Genomic DNA, 17,341 nt, shown 5'->3' with positions numbered 1-17,341 from the left:
GACAAAGTCCTCCTCTTGCAATATGTGGATGACTTGTTAATTGCTGCGGTGGGTCTAACCTCTTGCCTTAAAGCCACTGTGAGCCTCCTGAACTTTGTTGGACTTCAAGGATATCGAGTAGCACAGAGTAAGGCTCAAATTGCTCCCCCAGTGGATGGAATCGGACAATGGAACACACTTCACATCCCAAGTCATTCAAAAGATATCGGATGCCCTACAGATCCTCTGGAAGCTTCACACGCCATGGCGACCACAGGCCAGTAGGGTAGTGGAGCGTACAAATCGGACACTTAAGTGGCACCTCTCAAAGGTTTGCCAAGAGGCTTCCCTTAAGTGGCCTGATGCTTTGCCCCTTGTTCTGCTCCACATTCGCGCTCTCCCTAAGGGCAGGTTAGGGCTCAGTCCCTTCGAGATTGTTTGGAAGGGCATGGCCTATGAATGGTACACTGGTTCTGGCAGGGGAGTGGGAAATGGGGTGTGGCTTCTTATCTCAGTACATGTGCTCTCTGTCTGCTGTTCTCTGTTCTCTCCACAGGTATACCAAAGATTTGCAACCTCTCCCGCTGGATGCCCCGATCCACTCCTTGTAGACAGGCGATTCCGTACTCGTCTGGACCTGGAAGGACGAGCTTCTCCAAGAGAAGTGGAAGGGACCCCACACCGTCCTGCTGGTCTCCCATACAGCAGCAAAGGTTGAGGGACACAAAAACTGGATTCATCACTCTCGTCTGAAAGCAGTGCCTGCTCCTGAACGGTGGACCGTCCAGCCTGCAGAGAAGACTGCCAGCGACGATTTGGGACTTAAGCTGTTATTCAGACGACAATAGTGTCTGCTGGGAATGCCCTGTGATCTCTTTGGACAGTCACAGCGCACTCCCCGCGAGACCTCTCAGCGTTGGTTGTGTTTGTTTTCACAGGACTGGCCTAACCTGGTGGCCTGGTCCCTTTTGTTTTTAATCTGCTTACTTTTGATAATTTTTTGTGGGTATTTGGGGAATTGTGATTGTTAGGCCCTAGGGTCACCTGCCCAATATGAGTTCAGATCCAGGGTCTGCCACAGTGGTGCTCTTTGCCATAGGGACACTCCTCTTGTTAACTCCCGTTTCCCCCCAGGCACATGCGGGATGGAAAGGGATCCCTACTAACTTAGAGACAAACACATATGAGTCCCTGAAGGTTTGCTTTGCCCAAGAGTTTAACCTCTCCAACTGCTGGGTATGCTCCCAAATCCCACACCATGCTGCAGGGTTACCCTGGAGGGTGGTTCCCCAGAAATCCCAGCATACTCTCTCATTGAGAACCCCAGCTCCATGGCACTCAATCGTATCTTGTCTACAGAATATGAGAAAACTCCCAAAAGCTTGTTGAGTATTCTCAAAGGAGGGAACTGTTGGGGTTACTAGGACTGCCTGAGCCAAAGTTCTTCCATGTTTAAACTCTGTCCTTCCATGTTTAACTCTAATCAACCTCAACAACCAAGGACGGGAATTGGAATGTGTAAACAGCTAGTTAGCAATTATGACCTTGCTCATGCCAGGTACCAAACAATAATGATGAGGTTTGCATGTTTCTAGCTGGGGAAGGGGTAATAAACTAAGGGTAAACAGGACCAAATAACTGTTTAGGGAGACGTTACTAACAAGCTAGATTTATAGCCCTAGAATGATTTAATTGCTTAAACGTATAAACATGCCTTCGGTAGAGAGGGGACGGGGAGTAGAGAGGGGGTGGAAGAGAGGGGGAGAGAGGGGGGGCTTAGTTGTAAAATGTATAAAGAAGAGAGAAACTGTTTTTGCTGGTGTGCTTGATTTGAGACTTGCCTGTCTCCTTGCACCACTTTGAGATCTCAAATAAACTTTGTTTCTCCACCCCGGTATGTTTATTGGCGTGAAGCACTCCGGGCAACGAACCCCACTGTTGCTGTCCTCGGGCCCCTGTGCCGGCAACAGAGTGATTGCTTTGTGAAAAGTGTTTGCCCCCAGGTGATAGGGTGTTTTTGTCTTTTATCATTTTCCTGTGCGCGTTCATCCAAGAGTGGAGTGATTGTCTGGTTTCACCCGCACAGTTGTTGTTGAGGCATTTCGTGCACTGGACGAGGTACACCACATAGAATCATAGGGCTGGAAGGGACCTCGTGCGGTTATCTCGTCCAGTCCCCTGCACTCATGGCAGGATTGGACTCATGAGTTGGTGGGCGCTCGTCTGTGGGGAACCTGCTTCTGGTGAAGAGTTTGGAGAGGTTGGGGGTTGTTTGAAGGCCAGAAGTGGGGGTTCAGGAAAGATTTCTTGCCGGATGGGGTCCCCATCGAGTATGGGTTGTAACTGTTTTATGGTGCTCCGTGTAGGGTACACTATAGCGCTGTGAGAAGGGCCCTCCGCTGTAATCACTCCCGGGCTGACTGAATCCAGCCCAATCAGCAAGAGAAGGCTGCCACCTCTGATACCCTGAGCCTGCCAGTCCCACCCCAGCAGGAGACAGAGAATGGTGGGGGTTAGCAGCAGATTTGTTCAGGGACAGCTGCTGAAGCCAAAGGGCTCCTGCCTCAAGCCAGTTTCCCATCTGGTGCTGGGGTTTCCAGCTGGGTGCAAACAGCAGCACCAGGGGAGAGTCCAGGGGTTCTAGACTTTCGGCCCAAAGGGCAGGAGTAGGTGGGAGAGGAAAGGACCCAGGGGAACATCATGTTGTCATGGTCCTGGCACCTTGGAGACAATGCGGCTCTAGCCAAAGGCTGCTGAAGGGGCAAAGGGGAACCTGAGAGCAGTTGCCAAACTGGAGCTGGGGAGGCAATGTCTCCCATCTCTTCACAGTGCTGAAACGATAACCAGAATGGAGACAAGGGAGTCAGCCTAAAAGAGTGAGCGAGCAGGAGCCAGAGCAAAAGCAAATGGTCCTTCAAACCCACCCCTGCAGGTAACTCCCCAAGTGAATCATTTTCTGTAAGGTCCAGCTCCGTACCACCAGCGTGCAGAGGTGACCTGAGTTCTGTCTTTTTGCTCGTCAGATCTCCTGTGATGGAGACACCATTTTATGGTGCTGTGACCTTTCTGGGGCCCTCGGAGGGCAGGAAATCAGAGCAAGCTCATCGCTGTAGTAAAAAGCATAGTTTATTTTAGTTTAAGGCAATCCAATACAAATCAGCTCACGTCAGACATTCGACACAAAATACAATAGTGTACAGTCTAGAAAGATCACCACCCATGCAAATAAAAAATCAAGTGAGTGGGAGGGAGGAGAAAGAGAAAGAAGGAAAGGAGCCAACTTCCCCAGTAACATGCTGGGCAGTTGCGAATTCTCAGACCTTGGAGACACCTCCTGTAGCTTGTAAAGAAGAGTTGGATTGGAGGACAGACTGTACAGTGGCCCCCTTCCCGTGAAAACGTACACACCCCATCTTGGAAGACTCATGTTCCTTCAGCAGCACGGGCTAGCTGCCCTCATGGGCATAGGGCTTGTGCCTGATCTGACAGGTGTGTTTTCACAGCCCCATGTCCACGCCTCCTGTGCACCATCTGCTATCCACACCGACACAGAGCAGGAGGACAGCTCGGCCATGCAGCACATTACAGAACTGGGCACAGGACTGCACTGGCATGCATCACCCAATAGCTACACTTGTACAGAACGGGGCATGGCATTGCAGGGTCTATGGCACCTGCTAGCAACACATGGACAGAAACGAGTACAGAGCTGCCGGCCAAGCACTGCCTGCTCGCCCCGCTCATGCAGTGCTGGGCAGCAGTGGCACACTCGCCCCCTCTGACTGCTCTTTGGGGCTTCTTCATTTGAGTGGCACTTGCACAAAGGAGCATTGCATGCTGCCGATGCAAAGGGAGTTGTGGGTAGGTCACATGGTCATGACCCCCCCACACTCCCGGTTTGGGACAACGGAGCTCAGTAAGTTCATGGTCAAAGATCCCCGCCATCAGGCAAGCAACTCCGAGGAGGCCTGGCACTCCCAAAGCAACAGAGCCACTCACTGGCCTCAGCCTTTTCCCATTCACCCCAAAACCCCACACTGAATTCTGGAGGTGACTGAGCAATGCCAGGGCATCACCCTTCTCCTCATCAGGCTGAGGGGGAGGAACATGAACCAGTGGGGCTCTCCCATCCTGGGTCAGAACCCCGCCCAATAGGCTGAAGGTTCTGAGAGTCTCCCCTTCTTTCCCCTCCCAGGTCTTGTGTGCAGTTAGACAGCTGCTGAGCTCCCCTAGCAGATCAACCCCGCACGTGACTTAGGCAGCTGAACATCTGCCTTGCCCTGGTTGGTGACTCACAAGCAGAGACAGGCGGCTCCCTGCAGCCCGGACTTAGACGCCAAACTCCAGGGGCTTAGCACCTCCCCCCGCCTCCTCAGCTTCTCCTGCCGGCTAGCTCAAGCGGCTTCCTGCCCAGAGTGCTGGCTTTGTGGGTCCCAGTCTAAGGCCCAGATCTCTCCCCATTCATTGTATAGGAGCCAGGGCACCTGAGTCAGGCATTGCAGATGGCAGGGGGTTCCTGTGACTGTCTAGGGTCTGTGACACTCGGCTCCCTTTGGGGAGCTGGGCCTAACTGCTCCTGGTGACATGTTCCCGCTGGGATAGGTGACTGGCTCCTCATGTCTCCTCCCACTCCAGTGCTATGCAGCTATAAGCCTGGATTGGATCCCGTCCTTGTTCTACCTCTCATGCAGAGGAGAGCAGTGTGATGGGGCTGCTGGACCCTGAGTGCTAACACTAAGTTGCTGGGTTGCATCTACCTTTAATTAGGGCTCCATTTCCCCCTTAGTCCTCTTGGGAGTTTGTATTGTGGAATCTGTGTCTCACGGCAGGAATCTCCTAAAATACACAAAGCACTTAGGGCTCCATTCTGTTAATCAACCACTGGGCCATTGCTAATCCTGGGGAAGGAGGAGAATCCACAGGGCAGTCACACATGGTAATTACCTAGCCAGTTACCTGGCTACTGTTACACAAGGAATGTAGCTGGAGAATGAGGATATCCTTGGAGTTTGATTATATAGAGGTCTCCTAGCCACCCCATTTCCATTAGACACGGGGTGTGTGTGTCAGCCCTGGTCTCACCAGGGAGCCAGAAACATGGAACCAAACTTGTTTTTTAAAAAGGCAGCCCCACTGAGGGGCACCAAGGGCAGCAGAATGTCTAGGGACCGGCTGAGACGAGCTCGCTGATGTTTTAGAGCTACATTCACCTGCTTTGTTCCCTAGCCTTTTTAGAGCTTTTCGTAGCGGCCAACAGTCCTGCAGCCCTCATTATAAAAAGTAGCAAAAGAAGGAGGGACGTTCAAACCCTACCAAAGTGTCACCCTGTCACCCTGGGAGTTACAGCAAAGGGACATGCTTTCACTTAGCCCCAGGAGCAGAATTCTCCAGGCGTTAATGCACGTATAGCTTGTGAGTCGACCATGGGTGATGAGGTTCAGCTTTAATTTTGGTGCCGGGAGCAGCCACAAAATGCATATGTACTAAAGGTCAAACTAATGTGTCCTCCCCTCGTAGTCAGAGCAGCTCCATGACACACGACAATGTGCCTTCAATGTTAAAAGGTCCAGAATGGTATGGGAAGGGCTCTCTGCATAGATCAAACACAGGGCTTAAAAAGCATGATGCGGTTATAGGCAAAAGCCAAAAAAAAGCCGTGTGGATCTTTGCCAAATCGGATTGATAGGAGATGGAGCATTAGTAACTCAGAACAATGGTGCAGCCAGAACAACAGCAGAGAAAACAACGCAGATACCTGATGTTTGAAGCCAACCAAAAATCTGCCAAGCTGATATATAAGCCAAGCCAGCGAACAGCAAGGAGATGAGGAGAAATTTCAGCAGACTGGAGACAGCAGGTGGACTGTACATGGGCTATAAAATACTCAGACTCGTTTGGAAAGGGGAGTAGAAAGAGGCTGGGGGACTTGGTGGAACAGCGGATCTGCCGAGAACCCAAAGAAAAACAGGTGACGTGGGACTCCACTCCACTGTCTGGTGGGAGTGACAACTCACATCCCCCTCCTTTCCCCTCCATCCCCCTCCCAGAGAAGAGGCTTGTCAGTTGCTGGGCTTGTCCTTTTAAAAACTCCCCCCACCCCACCCCACACGTCCTCTGTGTCTGAGTCCCACAAATCCTTCCACTGACACATGAGGATGAGCAGTGTCGGAACTCAACAGCTTCACCGGCCTACAGCCAAGTGTGGAGAAACAGTCCATGGAGGAATCTCACTGGAAGCTCTGACTGCCTTGGTATCCAGCTAGAGAGAGAGTAAAAAATGGACACAAGAGGCCTTGGGTTTTTACCTCGCTCCTCTTCCCTCCTGCTCATCAGATCTGCGTCTGAAGGGTGGGGCTGGTCGGGGTGTACGCAGGGGGCGCTGGGTTTGGCTTGATGCCACGTCCCTTCATGTAAGAAATGAACTGGTCTGGGATCTCAGCCAGGACATCTTTGGCCAAGCGGGCCATGCTCAGGACGTGGTTCCCGGTGCGGTCGATGTAATCCCGGAATGGAACAAACTGGGAGAGAAGGAAAGCGTGTCAGACATACGAAGAGCGGAGAGATTTTCAAATGGAGATGGGGGACACTGCTCCTATGCAGACCGTCAGCAACACATCGGATGTGGGGGGCCAGATGTCCTACCTGGCCTTCTTAGGGCTGTCCTATGTTTCCACTAGCCAGCCTGCTTTGCATCTGTCCTATGGAACTGTAGTGGGTTGATGGCTACAGTGTGGTGTGAAGTTAGAGCCACACTGGATGAGTGGATTTGATGGTTTTGGAAAGAAAAGATTCTGAGAAGGGGGAGCCAGGAAGCGTTAGTTCTAGCATGTACAGATTAGAGAAGCACACTGAGACCTAGTATGGAAATGAGGGTCTAGGGGTTTTTCCCTATCCAAGCCGATAGGTAGCTGAAACATGGTGTTTTTTTGGTGCTTGATAATTGTTCTACCCTTCTCCAGAGTCTCCACTGAAATCCTTCCCCATTCAGCTCATATTATTGAAGGCCAAGGCAGGCTGTGTTAAGTGTGCCAGATCCTCAGATGTGCTGCGGCCACTTCTCTGATCTCAAACACTGTCATGGTTCAGCAAACTCCCGCTGCCCTAGGACAGGCCTGCTCTTGGAGTGGAAAACCTGAGCCTGCCTGAACCCTGGGCATGCTGGGGAGGCATGGAAGGCTCTGGGGTGGTTTCTGACATGAACTAAATGAAATGAAGGGGAAGGAAAGTGCTGAGCTAGGAACATGTTGCTTTTACCTGGACAATGTCTCGCTCAGCGATCTTCCCTCGGGACGAGATTCTGATGTCATCGCCATCCAGCTCCACCATGGCTGCGATGGGGAAGGGGAGAGCACAGAGGGTTATTTGTTCAGTCAGTGACATGCTGGGAAGGGATCCCCCGGATATTTCAGTACAGAAGAGGCCTAGACTGGGGCTATGATGAACAGTGCTGACTGCGCGAGGGGAACGGGCAGCACAGTGGCAGAGGAAATTTTAAAAAAAGTTAGGATGTTTAAAGAATGAGAGAAAATAATATTATAATGCCCTTAAACAAACCAATGGGACACATGCATCGGGAATATTATATTCAGTTCTGGTCACCCCATCTCAAACAATGATCCAACAGAAATAGAAGGGGTTCTGAAATGGATGGTGAAACTGGTTAGAGGCTGGGAAAGGCTATTGTATGAGGAGAGACTGAAAAGGTGTGGACTGTGTCCTTTAAAGAGGAGATGTATAAAAAGGACATGATTAGAAAAGAAATAATAAATAATAATGCTACCAAATAATAAATCACACAAAGAAGGTAAATCAGGAGCTCCTGTTTACCCTATCTCAAAATACAGAGCAAGGAGCTATTCAAATAACTTGACACGCAGCATATTTAAAACTGATAAACAGAAATGCTTTTCCAACACAACATTCAATCAACCTATGGAACTCACTGCCACAAGATATCTTTGTGGCCATGAGTTTAGAACTCTTCAAAAAAGGATCATTGCTTCTGGGAATAATTAGGACATCAACAGTTACATTAAATAAGATTGAACAAGACTCTGCTGTACCCTGCAGGGAGCTGGACCTAAATTCTGTGGCAAGCCCCCTGGATTCTAGCGTAGAAATTTTATATATTCTGCAGCAGCTTCAGCTAAATTTTTAAAAAGTTATTTAATAGAAGTTTTTATTAAATGAAATATTACAATGAACAATGCAACCAGCATAGCAGCCTCTGTGTTATTTATTGTGGGGTTGTGGGATAAGGAAATTAGGTGTCTGTTTCTGCTAAAATGGTCAACAAAGAAACAGATAATGATGACACTGTCATTGTCATCTTTAAGTTTCAGAGTTAACATGCAACTGAGCTGAAAAGTGGGCAGTTCACACCTCTCAGAGATATTTTTTCAAAAGTGAAAGAGGAGCGAAGCTACTAAATTTCTGCTTAACCAACAACCTGCTATAACGAAGATGCCATTTAAAAAAAGAAAGCCTTCGAGGAATTGGACATAGATATCAGCTGATGGGCAAACGGAGAACATGACAGACTTTGTACTTGGGAGTCACAGATGGAAATCAAGTGTGCTGTTGTGCAGGTTGTTTGCAGCTGATATCAGATCAGATCAGAAGTTAGTGCCGCCATCAATGAGATTGAGGCTGAAAGCAAAAGTGCCAAGAGCTGAGCTCTATGACATGGACAAATTGAAAGAACCAGATATCAGGAAAGAATACAACGAAGCTTGGCATAAAAATACCACATCTCTGGTGAAAGAAGAAATGGACATGGAAGAGACGTGGAACAGTGTAAAAAAAATGGGGTTATGAGAATGGCTGAACAAGTGTTGGGTACAAGGCCAAACCAAAGCAAGCGAGGTGGATAACAGATGAAGTGTTGCAGCCAAGTGACAAGCACAGGAAACTGAAATAAAAAGGAGGACAAAAGTCTAAGAGCCGAGTACAATAGAGTGGCAGAGAGTGAAAACAAAAAGCAAAGAGAGACAGGAATGACTGGATAAGCACACACTGTAAAGGTGTAGAAGAATATGTCAAAAGAAATGTGACATGGGTTGTAGCATAAGATAAAAGAACTGAGTGGGACCTAGGAGTTGAAGATGTCAGCGGTGAAAGACAAAACAAACAACTGAGGATGAACAAGCAATGAATGGGCGAGGGACAGAATATTTTGCAGAGTTCTACTATGCAATGCTGGAGAAGCTTTCCAGCATGAATGAGGGAGAGCAGATGTCAGAATTCTTAGAAGAAGTAGTAAAGATCTCAGGAGAAAGTTTGAATAAGAAAAAGGCACTGGGAAGTGACAGTGTAACCCCAGAGCTGCTGCAAGCAGGAATACAAGGTCAAGGCAATGCACAAGCTGTTCAACAGGATTTACAGAGAAGAGCAAGTGCCGTGTGAATGGGGAAAAGTAATAATAGTACCAACCTATAAACAAGGATACACGAGTAAGTGCAAGAACTACTGAGGAATCGGCTTATTGAGTGTGCCAGAAAAGCATTCACCAAGCTGTTGTAGAGGAGAAGGAAAAAGTACATGGAAGCAGCACTGGCAGAGGTATTAGACTAGAACGAAGTACCATAGATCAGCTATTTGTGATATGACAGATCCTGGAGAAGTCCATAGAACACAAATGCACCTGTTACTTTATAGACTTCAAACAGGCTTTTGGTAGCATTTGGCAGAAAGGTTTCTGGCAAGTTATGAGAATGTATGGCATCTCCGAAAAACTGATCAAGCTGATAGAAAACATCTACAGCAAGTTGATGAGTGCAGTGAAAGTAGACAAGAAGTTGATGGAATGGTTCAGGATGACCATCGGAGAGAGACAAGGATGCGCGCTATCATCCGATTTTTTCAACTTGGTACTGGAAGCAGTAATGACTGTAGCACAAAGAGATGAAATGGGAGGAGTCATATTATGTGGTAGGACAGTGTGTAGCCTTAGATTCACAGATAATATTGATCCCACAGCATTGACCAAGGCAGATGTACAGAGAATAACTCACCAGGTACCCTGGAAAAGCATTCAGATTGAATACCTGCATGGGAAGACAAAAATGGAAGCAACTGGGAGACAAGAGGAAAAGGTAAAGATCAAACTCGGAGACAAAGAACTAGAATAGGTGGGAAAATGTGCATACCTTGGAGGACTAGTATTGTGAAGAGGACATCAAAAGAAGAATGCGACTAGCCACTACTGTCTTCAGAAACCTCTGCCAGATCTGGAGGGCTAAAGCTATTTAGATAAAACTGAAAATCAATCTATATGATACAGCTGTCATGCCAACACGGCTGCACAAGTCACAATGTTGGAGTATGAGGAAAGCTGATGAACGAAAGACTTTGACTGCAGAGATGAAGTAGCTGAGGGGAATACTGTGAATTCAAGACTGAAGAAAATAAAAATGAAGAGGTAAGAAAAGGGCAAGAAATACTGCTGTTTCCGAAGCTTCAAGAAGACTGTGATGGTTTGTACACGTGTCAAGAATGGACCTGGAAGGATACGATACATGGTGATCATATCAGAGTGCAAGGAACTAGAAATAGAGGAAAGCCAAGGATGCATAGGATAGACATGGTGAAGAATGACATAGAGCGAAAAGGTTTAATGAAGAATGAAGCCATGAAACTGGTACAAGACAGAAAGTGGGGGAGTCTTTGTTCAGCCAGCCCCATCATCACTGTTGAGCTAACAGCTGGGAATCAAACCAGAAGAGCTATTGTTTCAGGCTGCAGACTCAGAAGCACAGCACTGCACTGGTTTGCACTCGCGGTTTTTCTTTTGTTAAAAAATTCCTTATTCATTTTTCAAAATAATGCAGCAACAAATAAAAATACAAGGAACACAACTTTTAAATGAATACAGAAATCGATAGTACTGTCAGTAGAACAGAGGAATGCAAACATACTAGCGTACTGCTTTATGCATTTAGCTACTGCTTTCTTTTCAAATTTCAACACAGGGAAGGGTCAGTGCATGATCACCAGATCAGTGGATAGTAGTTACAAATGTGACTGCAAATATAATGACAGCACGTATAATACATGTTATAGCACAGCTGCATTACTGCCACTATGTGACACCAAATCTGGGTGCATTTGTTTTCATTTTGTTGCTGATATAAAGATGTTTGTTCCTCATGGCTGTGCTGTCTATCTTTCGGAGTAAACTGGAGGTTTGGTGGAATTCTTTTTCTGAGTATGTTTCCCCGCGAATTAGACATGTCCGTACGCTTTTTATTGTTCACTGAATGACTGAGTTCACCTGTTAATTTCAGTATATGAACTTTTGGAGAGGGGAAGATTTCTGTATTTAAAGACCTTGGCATATATTACTCCTGCATTTCTGTGATTTGGGGTTGTTTAGCTGATGGTTGGTAGCATTTCCTGTGTTATGGCTAGCTCAGCTGGTTGTATATAAAGGCTGTGCTTTCCAGGCAAATCCGTTTAACAGATTGTTCGGGAACAATCATAGAGATAATTACCTGAATATCAGTTTGATGTTCTGCCATATTTCCTACCAATCCCGTTAGCTACCTACATAGCTCTTTCCTCTCCTATCAGTCAGCATGGCATACAGTGAAGCCACTGGTATATATTGTTCGCTAGGCATTCTTTATTACTGACCTTCTTAACAAAATCTTCTAATGGCAACATTAGCTTATTAGTTTATTATTTCTAATGGCCACATTAGTTTATTTTTCCATGTATTGCCTAATTGTTGTATAACTGATGGCAGGAATCTATAGAAAGTGACATGTGATATATTTTGCATAAGAAATTGAAGGAATCCAATTTGTTAGTTGAAATTAAATTTCAAACTTTATTTGATTTTCTAGACACACATTTTTACTGTGAAGTTAAACTTCGAACCCCCCTAGGGTTTAATATTGAATATAACTCTGAATTGATGAGCATCTTAATTTGTTGGAATATATCTCAGGCTGTAAACACATCACTCCAAGATTGAAATGATATCTTTCTGTGAATTAAAATAGAAGTACCCCAGCGTTTGGAGCTCAGTCGACTTAGCCTGGTTTATACGGTAGTTATACAAAGTATATATTGCAAATGTTCTTAATATTGACCCATTAAATACTAGATTTATGAAAGTTCTGTGTAGCTGGGAAACCATTCTAACCATGATTCTGGGATAGCTCTCTGAGACCACCGACTCTAGATGGTCCTGATATAAATCCTCACATGTCACAGCATAAGTCAACCTCAAACCGAGAAGGGCTAGGAAGTAACCTCCCCTAAAGACAGGTTATTCCATTCCTCTAATGCAGTTGGTGCTGGCCACTGTCAGAGACAGGACCCTGGACTAGACAGACTCTGTTCTGATCCATTATGGAGGTGCTACGGTCCTACGTCGGGTGATGTGCCCTGACATGAGACTACTCAACATTTTGGGGTATCCTCACTGACGGGAGCAGGTGATGGCTCCTGGCACTGTTCCTATGCAGAGCTGTTCCTGTGCAGAGCCTGACAGCTGGGAGGGAAGGGGAGCAACAGACCAGTTGCAGCCTGAGCCCAGATGAGGACCATGCACACTAACAGGCAAGCTGGGTGGAGATGTCTCCCCTCCCCTACCCGCTGCCATCTGCTGAGCATGCAGTCACCAGGCCCAGTACAACCTCACAATTGCTGCCACTGTCCTTTTTGCCTCTCCCCAGGCAACTGCAACGATCAGTGCAGACAGCACCGCTCCCAGTATCAGTGCTGTAGCTTTATCTTAGTGTTAAGCTGTTGTCTAGTCCGTCATGATGTTGTTGAGCTGAGCTGGGGTGGGGAGGCGTTAGCAGGAAGTTCAGCCCTGCCTGTGTGTTGGTACTTGCGGTGACCCAATAAATCACTGTGATTTGACAAGCAAGTGCTACAATAGGTGGCAGGGGCAGCAAGATAGCAAAAGCACTTTTGCCTGAGAAGAAATTTCCTGGTCGTGCAGACGAGGCCGGGATCTGCGAGCACGTGACAGACTGAGCGGCTGCTCTCTGTGGGCTGAGTGGACTGATGAGAAAGCAGCACAATGCCTAGCAGTGTTTGTGGATGGGGATGGCAAAGTATTTTACCAGCTGCTTCCCCGTGCTGAGCGTGGGTCTTATACCCAGTTACACAAGCAGTTATACAGCCGCCATGAGCGGGGCTGGCCCTTCTGAAATACCAGAAGGGATGGCAAGCCGGGAGGTGGCCAGGAAGGGAACCCTGGCATAGACTTTCAATGGGTTTTCCCTGGCCAGGAGACGGCTCGAGGGAATCACAACCTGCAGCGCTGAACTGGAATGGGCACGGCAGAGAGGGGCCTGTGGGAAGCAATGAGAGAACCCTGCCTGAAAAGTCCATTTAGAAATGGTTTAACGGGGGAACTTCCTAACTTGCTGGTACCAGACCAGATACCAGACTGGATTGTGGACCAGATTACACCCAGAGCTACAAACTTAGAAGCAGATATTGGGGTTTTCTTGAAGTTAGCAGCTGTTAATTCCCACCCCGAAGGTGACTCCTTTGCAGCTCTTCAAGGACAGGTTGCTAGGGAAGTGGCAAAAAAATCGGAGGAAACCCAGGTGCAAGCTATTTACAGGCGTCCCATGGGTGTGATGAGAGAGACAGTTTCCTGAGTGGGCCCCTGGCCAGATGACATTTGCAGGTGATGTAGTGGCAAATGCAGGTGATGTAGTGGCAAAGGCCATTGGAATTGCCCAAGCAGAGGGAAGCCACACCCAGGAAAACTAGTAGCTGGTGTAAAGAGTCACCTGTTACTAAGTGTCTGGAGGCATTAATGGCTGGAAAATCACACTGCTGCTGGACCCAGGATCTGAAATAAGTCTGATCCATGGTGAACCCCCAGTGCTGAAGGGGAAGAAGATTTGTACTGCGGGAGTTAAACTGGGAACTATTAATCATTAGCCACTGCAGACAACAGGAGAAATCCAACGCCCTCTGAACCAGGGTCTCTGTATACAACATGGACTTTTCTTGTGGAGACCAGTATTTCTAGTGCTGTGGGGTTGGGAGTGGATTCTTTCAAGGGCAGCACAAGAACTCCTGGCGTGTTAACAGCGCACACTTGGCCCTGGACATTATTCAGATCACCCTCCTGGATGTGGGCAGGAGGAAGTGTGGAAATCCGGAGAGCAACTTCTGATGCCTTTGAGGTTCCTCTACCATGGCTACAGGGGGAGGGAGAGGAACTGCTCCTGGGTGGCTCAGAATAAAGTGGTGGTGAAGCCAGGTCATCCTACAGGAAGGCCCCTAAGGATAAAGGACAGTTGCAGTGACCCTGTGGGAGTGTTTGAAGCTACCGAGATCCAATCAGGATGGCTGTGCAGCAGAACTCTGGTTTGAGCTGGAACGAAGGGGACTTTGGGTAAGAGCAATTCATGTGACTGACGTGGAAATGCAGCTGTGAATAATCAAAGGCTGGGGTCAGTGTCCAGTGTAACTGATGTCTCAAAGCCTCTCACAGGGGCAGAGTTCAAGAGCTGGGAAGCAGCCTGGTTAGTAAAAGAGCTCGGGGTTGACTTTACAGACAGCCGTAGAAGGTGATGGATGGAAGTGCTAGTGTGTTCTCCAGGAATAAAGGAGCGCTTGGGAGATATGATCAGGTACAACAGCCGATTGTGCATAAGCCAGGGAGTGTTCCCACGAGCCAGCCCCCACCTCGGAGTCCCTGGAGCGTCAGGTCGCAGTGAAAGAGAAGTGAAATCGCATGCTGGAGGATGGCCTGGCAGCAATCTTCATCATCTGGGCACCCCCAATTGTCTGTGGTAAAGACTGTGATAAAGCCCAATGGAAACTTGAGGCTCTGCATTCACTACAAGGAGACTTAATTCACAGACAGTGCAAGACAGCAACCCCTTCCCACACAGCAGACACACTGGACAACTGTGCCAGGAATAAAATATGTTAGTCGTTTGGACTTGGTATCTGGATGCCATCGGATGAAAGGGGCACCTAAGAATCAAGAAAAAGCTGCCTGGTGACACCCGATGGACTGGCTCTGTTCTGCAGACAGCCTTTCGGACTCACGCATGCCCCAGGGACATTGCACGGGGTAGTCAGGGATCTGAAAACATCCTCATGTAGTTAGATGATTTCACTTGCTCTCACACGACACAGGAGGAATACCTGATAGGACTCTAGAGCTTGTTATGGAGTCAGGGTTTAAATGTGCAGGAAATGAAGGTCAGTTTTGAGGGGTGGCATCACCTTCCTAGGACGTATAGTCAGTGAGGCCGGGCTGGGACCCCACCCCCAGAAACAGAATGTGATAAAGGTCTAGAAGGTTCCCACAGACCTGGAGGAGACCCAGCGGTGTGTAGGCCTCTGCGGTTCTAAAGGAGCTTTGTAAGGAATGTAACAGAGCACGTGGCACCCCACTGCCAGGTAACCAAAAGTGACTTTGTCCGGACAGAGAGACACCCAAAAGCGCTTGAGTCTCCGAAGGAAGGACTCCGAACTCTGCTGGGCTTTAATTCCTGGGTCCATCCCGTCTGGTTGCAATACCCCGAGATACCTCAAAGGCTGCTACTGGGTTTGCACTTGAACAAATTGATGAGCTCGGTAGGCGCACTTCCAGTGGCTTTTTGAGGTCATAAGTTAAATGAGAGAGAAACCAAGTGTTCAGCTGCCCAACAAGAGCGTCTGGCTATTGTCGCGGCCCCCAAGGCTCATCGTCCCTGTCTGCTAGGTCCAGGATTTACAGTGTACACACACCCCGGTGCCCTGCAGTGGCTCCTTATGAAGCCCTGCTCAGGGGGATGCCCGTGGAGATGGATTTACAAACTGTCCAGAAATATGTTCACCATTGATATAAAATTATTCTACTTAACTGCCAGGGGGCAACTTTGTCACGTACACATGGGAGAAAGAAGAAGGACAAAATGCAGGGTCAGCTATAGGTAGTCAGGAAGTTCCTTCAAGAGAAAATGTAGCCAAACTCCAAACCTGGAGACAATGGACTTTTCTGTGCCTGCGTCCTGTACATAAACTGCTTGGTTTGCAAAATAAGCAAGGAGGAGGGGGCAAGTAGATGAACAATAAGGGGTCATAAGAGGGGCAGATACATGTAGCTTGCTAATTATGTATGGTAATGATAGCAAATTTTGGCCAATCATAGAGTGATAGATTATCATAAGCAACTGCATATAATGCTTTGGTGTAAGTGTTTTCTTTGTTCTTGCTGACTTATGAGCTCGAACCCAATTGCAATTGAAATAAACGGATCGCCCCTCCCGGGGCTCCTTGCTTGATTAGCTGTGTCTGTCTCTCCTTATTCCTCAGCTGGAACGGACAGAAATTTCTATGACACCATGAACCTGGAAAACAAAATGTGACTGCAGATACCTCCGGCCAGGTGAGGGCAGTGAAAACAGGCTCAGCCTGGCCTTGCGAGGACATCTGGTAAGAGCAGCCTAAAGACCCTTAGGTACATTTGCTGCGCCAACAGACCCACCGCAGGAGACCCAGACTGGGAAGAGGCAATGCAGCTCAGGAGTGACTGGCTGGCGAATGAAGGCAACAGGACCGTCTTGCCAGCAAGCTGACAGAGAACAGTACTGAAGTGTCTTCATGCTAAGGAAGCAGCAGGCCACCTGGGGTATGGAAAGACACTGAGCCAGGGATCTGATAGATTTTGTTGGCTGAGTATGGCTGCCAATGTTAAGGACCCGATACTTTCCTGTCTTACCTGTCAAGCAAGAAGAGGCAGAACTCCCTTACGGGAAATGTTCCAAGCTAGTATGCCCTTAGGAGCGCAGACAAATTGACTTGAAAGGCCTTCTGCGAGAAACCCCAGCTGGAAATCAGGATTTGCTGGAAGCGTATGACACTTTTCACAGTATGGGGTGGCGCAATCAGTGGAGGATGAAAGGACTCTGACAGTTATGAAAGGACTCTGCATTGATGACACACCTAATGTTGCATTTCAGCCCACCAAGCTGCGTCTGCAGTGAGCAAGGGAAGGACTCTGAATCACGGGGTTTGCTGACAACTCCAGCTAACCAAGGTGAGGCCCAGTGCCACGCACCCAGCGAGTAATGGGGGAGTGGAGAAAGTGAACTGCACCATTGACTGTATGCTTAGAGTCTTAGCCAGTGGAGACCTGCGAGAATAGGATACAAAGTCACCGTTTGTCATCTTTGCATAGAACAGCAGCCAGCACAAACTACCCATGGCTCTCCTTATGAGATTATTGCTGGAATCCTCAAAACCCAGGCTTCCCTGTGATGTGATGTTCAGGCAGCAAGAACCAGCAAGACCCCACCTGCACAGGTGGGAGACAAGGCAGGTTCTTATATCAGTGGCCTGAGGACAGCAACCCAAAAGGTGGAGGAACAGATGAGCCAGAAGGGAG

At 48.0% G+C, this 17,341-nt stretch overlaps 1 protein-coding gene across 2 annotated transcripts in view; it reads right to left on the bottom strand.

Annotated features, from left to right (window-relative positions):
- Positions 1 to 3,087: 3,087 nt before the first annotated feature.
- The window catches only part of CPNE5 (copine 5), a 192,129-nt gene continuing 177,875 nt past the window's right edge, over positions 3,088 to 17,341 (bottom strand). Inside the window, exons 20-21 of one of the 2 annotated variants that reach the window (XM_054028328.1) lie at positions 7,234 to 7,307; positions 3,088 to 6,497 (exon numbers count right to left, since the gene is read on the bottom strand). In XM_054028328.1, the coding sequence (XP_053884303.1) occupies positions 6,309 to 6,497; positions 7,234 to 7,307 (263 nt within the window). In that variant the 3' untranslated portion in view covers positions 3,088 to 6,308. The remainder of the gene's footprint in view (positions 6,498 to 7,233; positions 7,308 to 17,341) is intronic. The other variant, XM_054028329.1, reaches the window with a different exon arrangement.

This window comes from Malaclemys terrapin, chromosome 4 (genome assembly GCF_027887155.1).
Source record: "Malaclemys terrapin pileata isolate rMalTer1 chromosome 4, rMalTer1.hap1, whole genome shotgun sequence".
Classification (NCBI taxonomy): Eukaryota; Metazoa; Chordata; order Testudines; family Emydidae; genus Malaclemys; species Malaclemys terrapin.
This window is presented reverse-complemented; position numbering and strand designations above follow the sequence as displayed.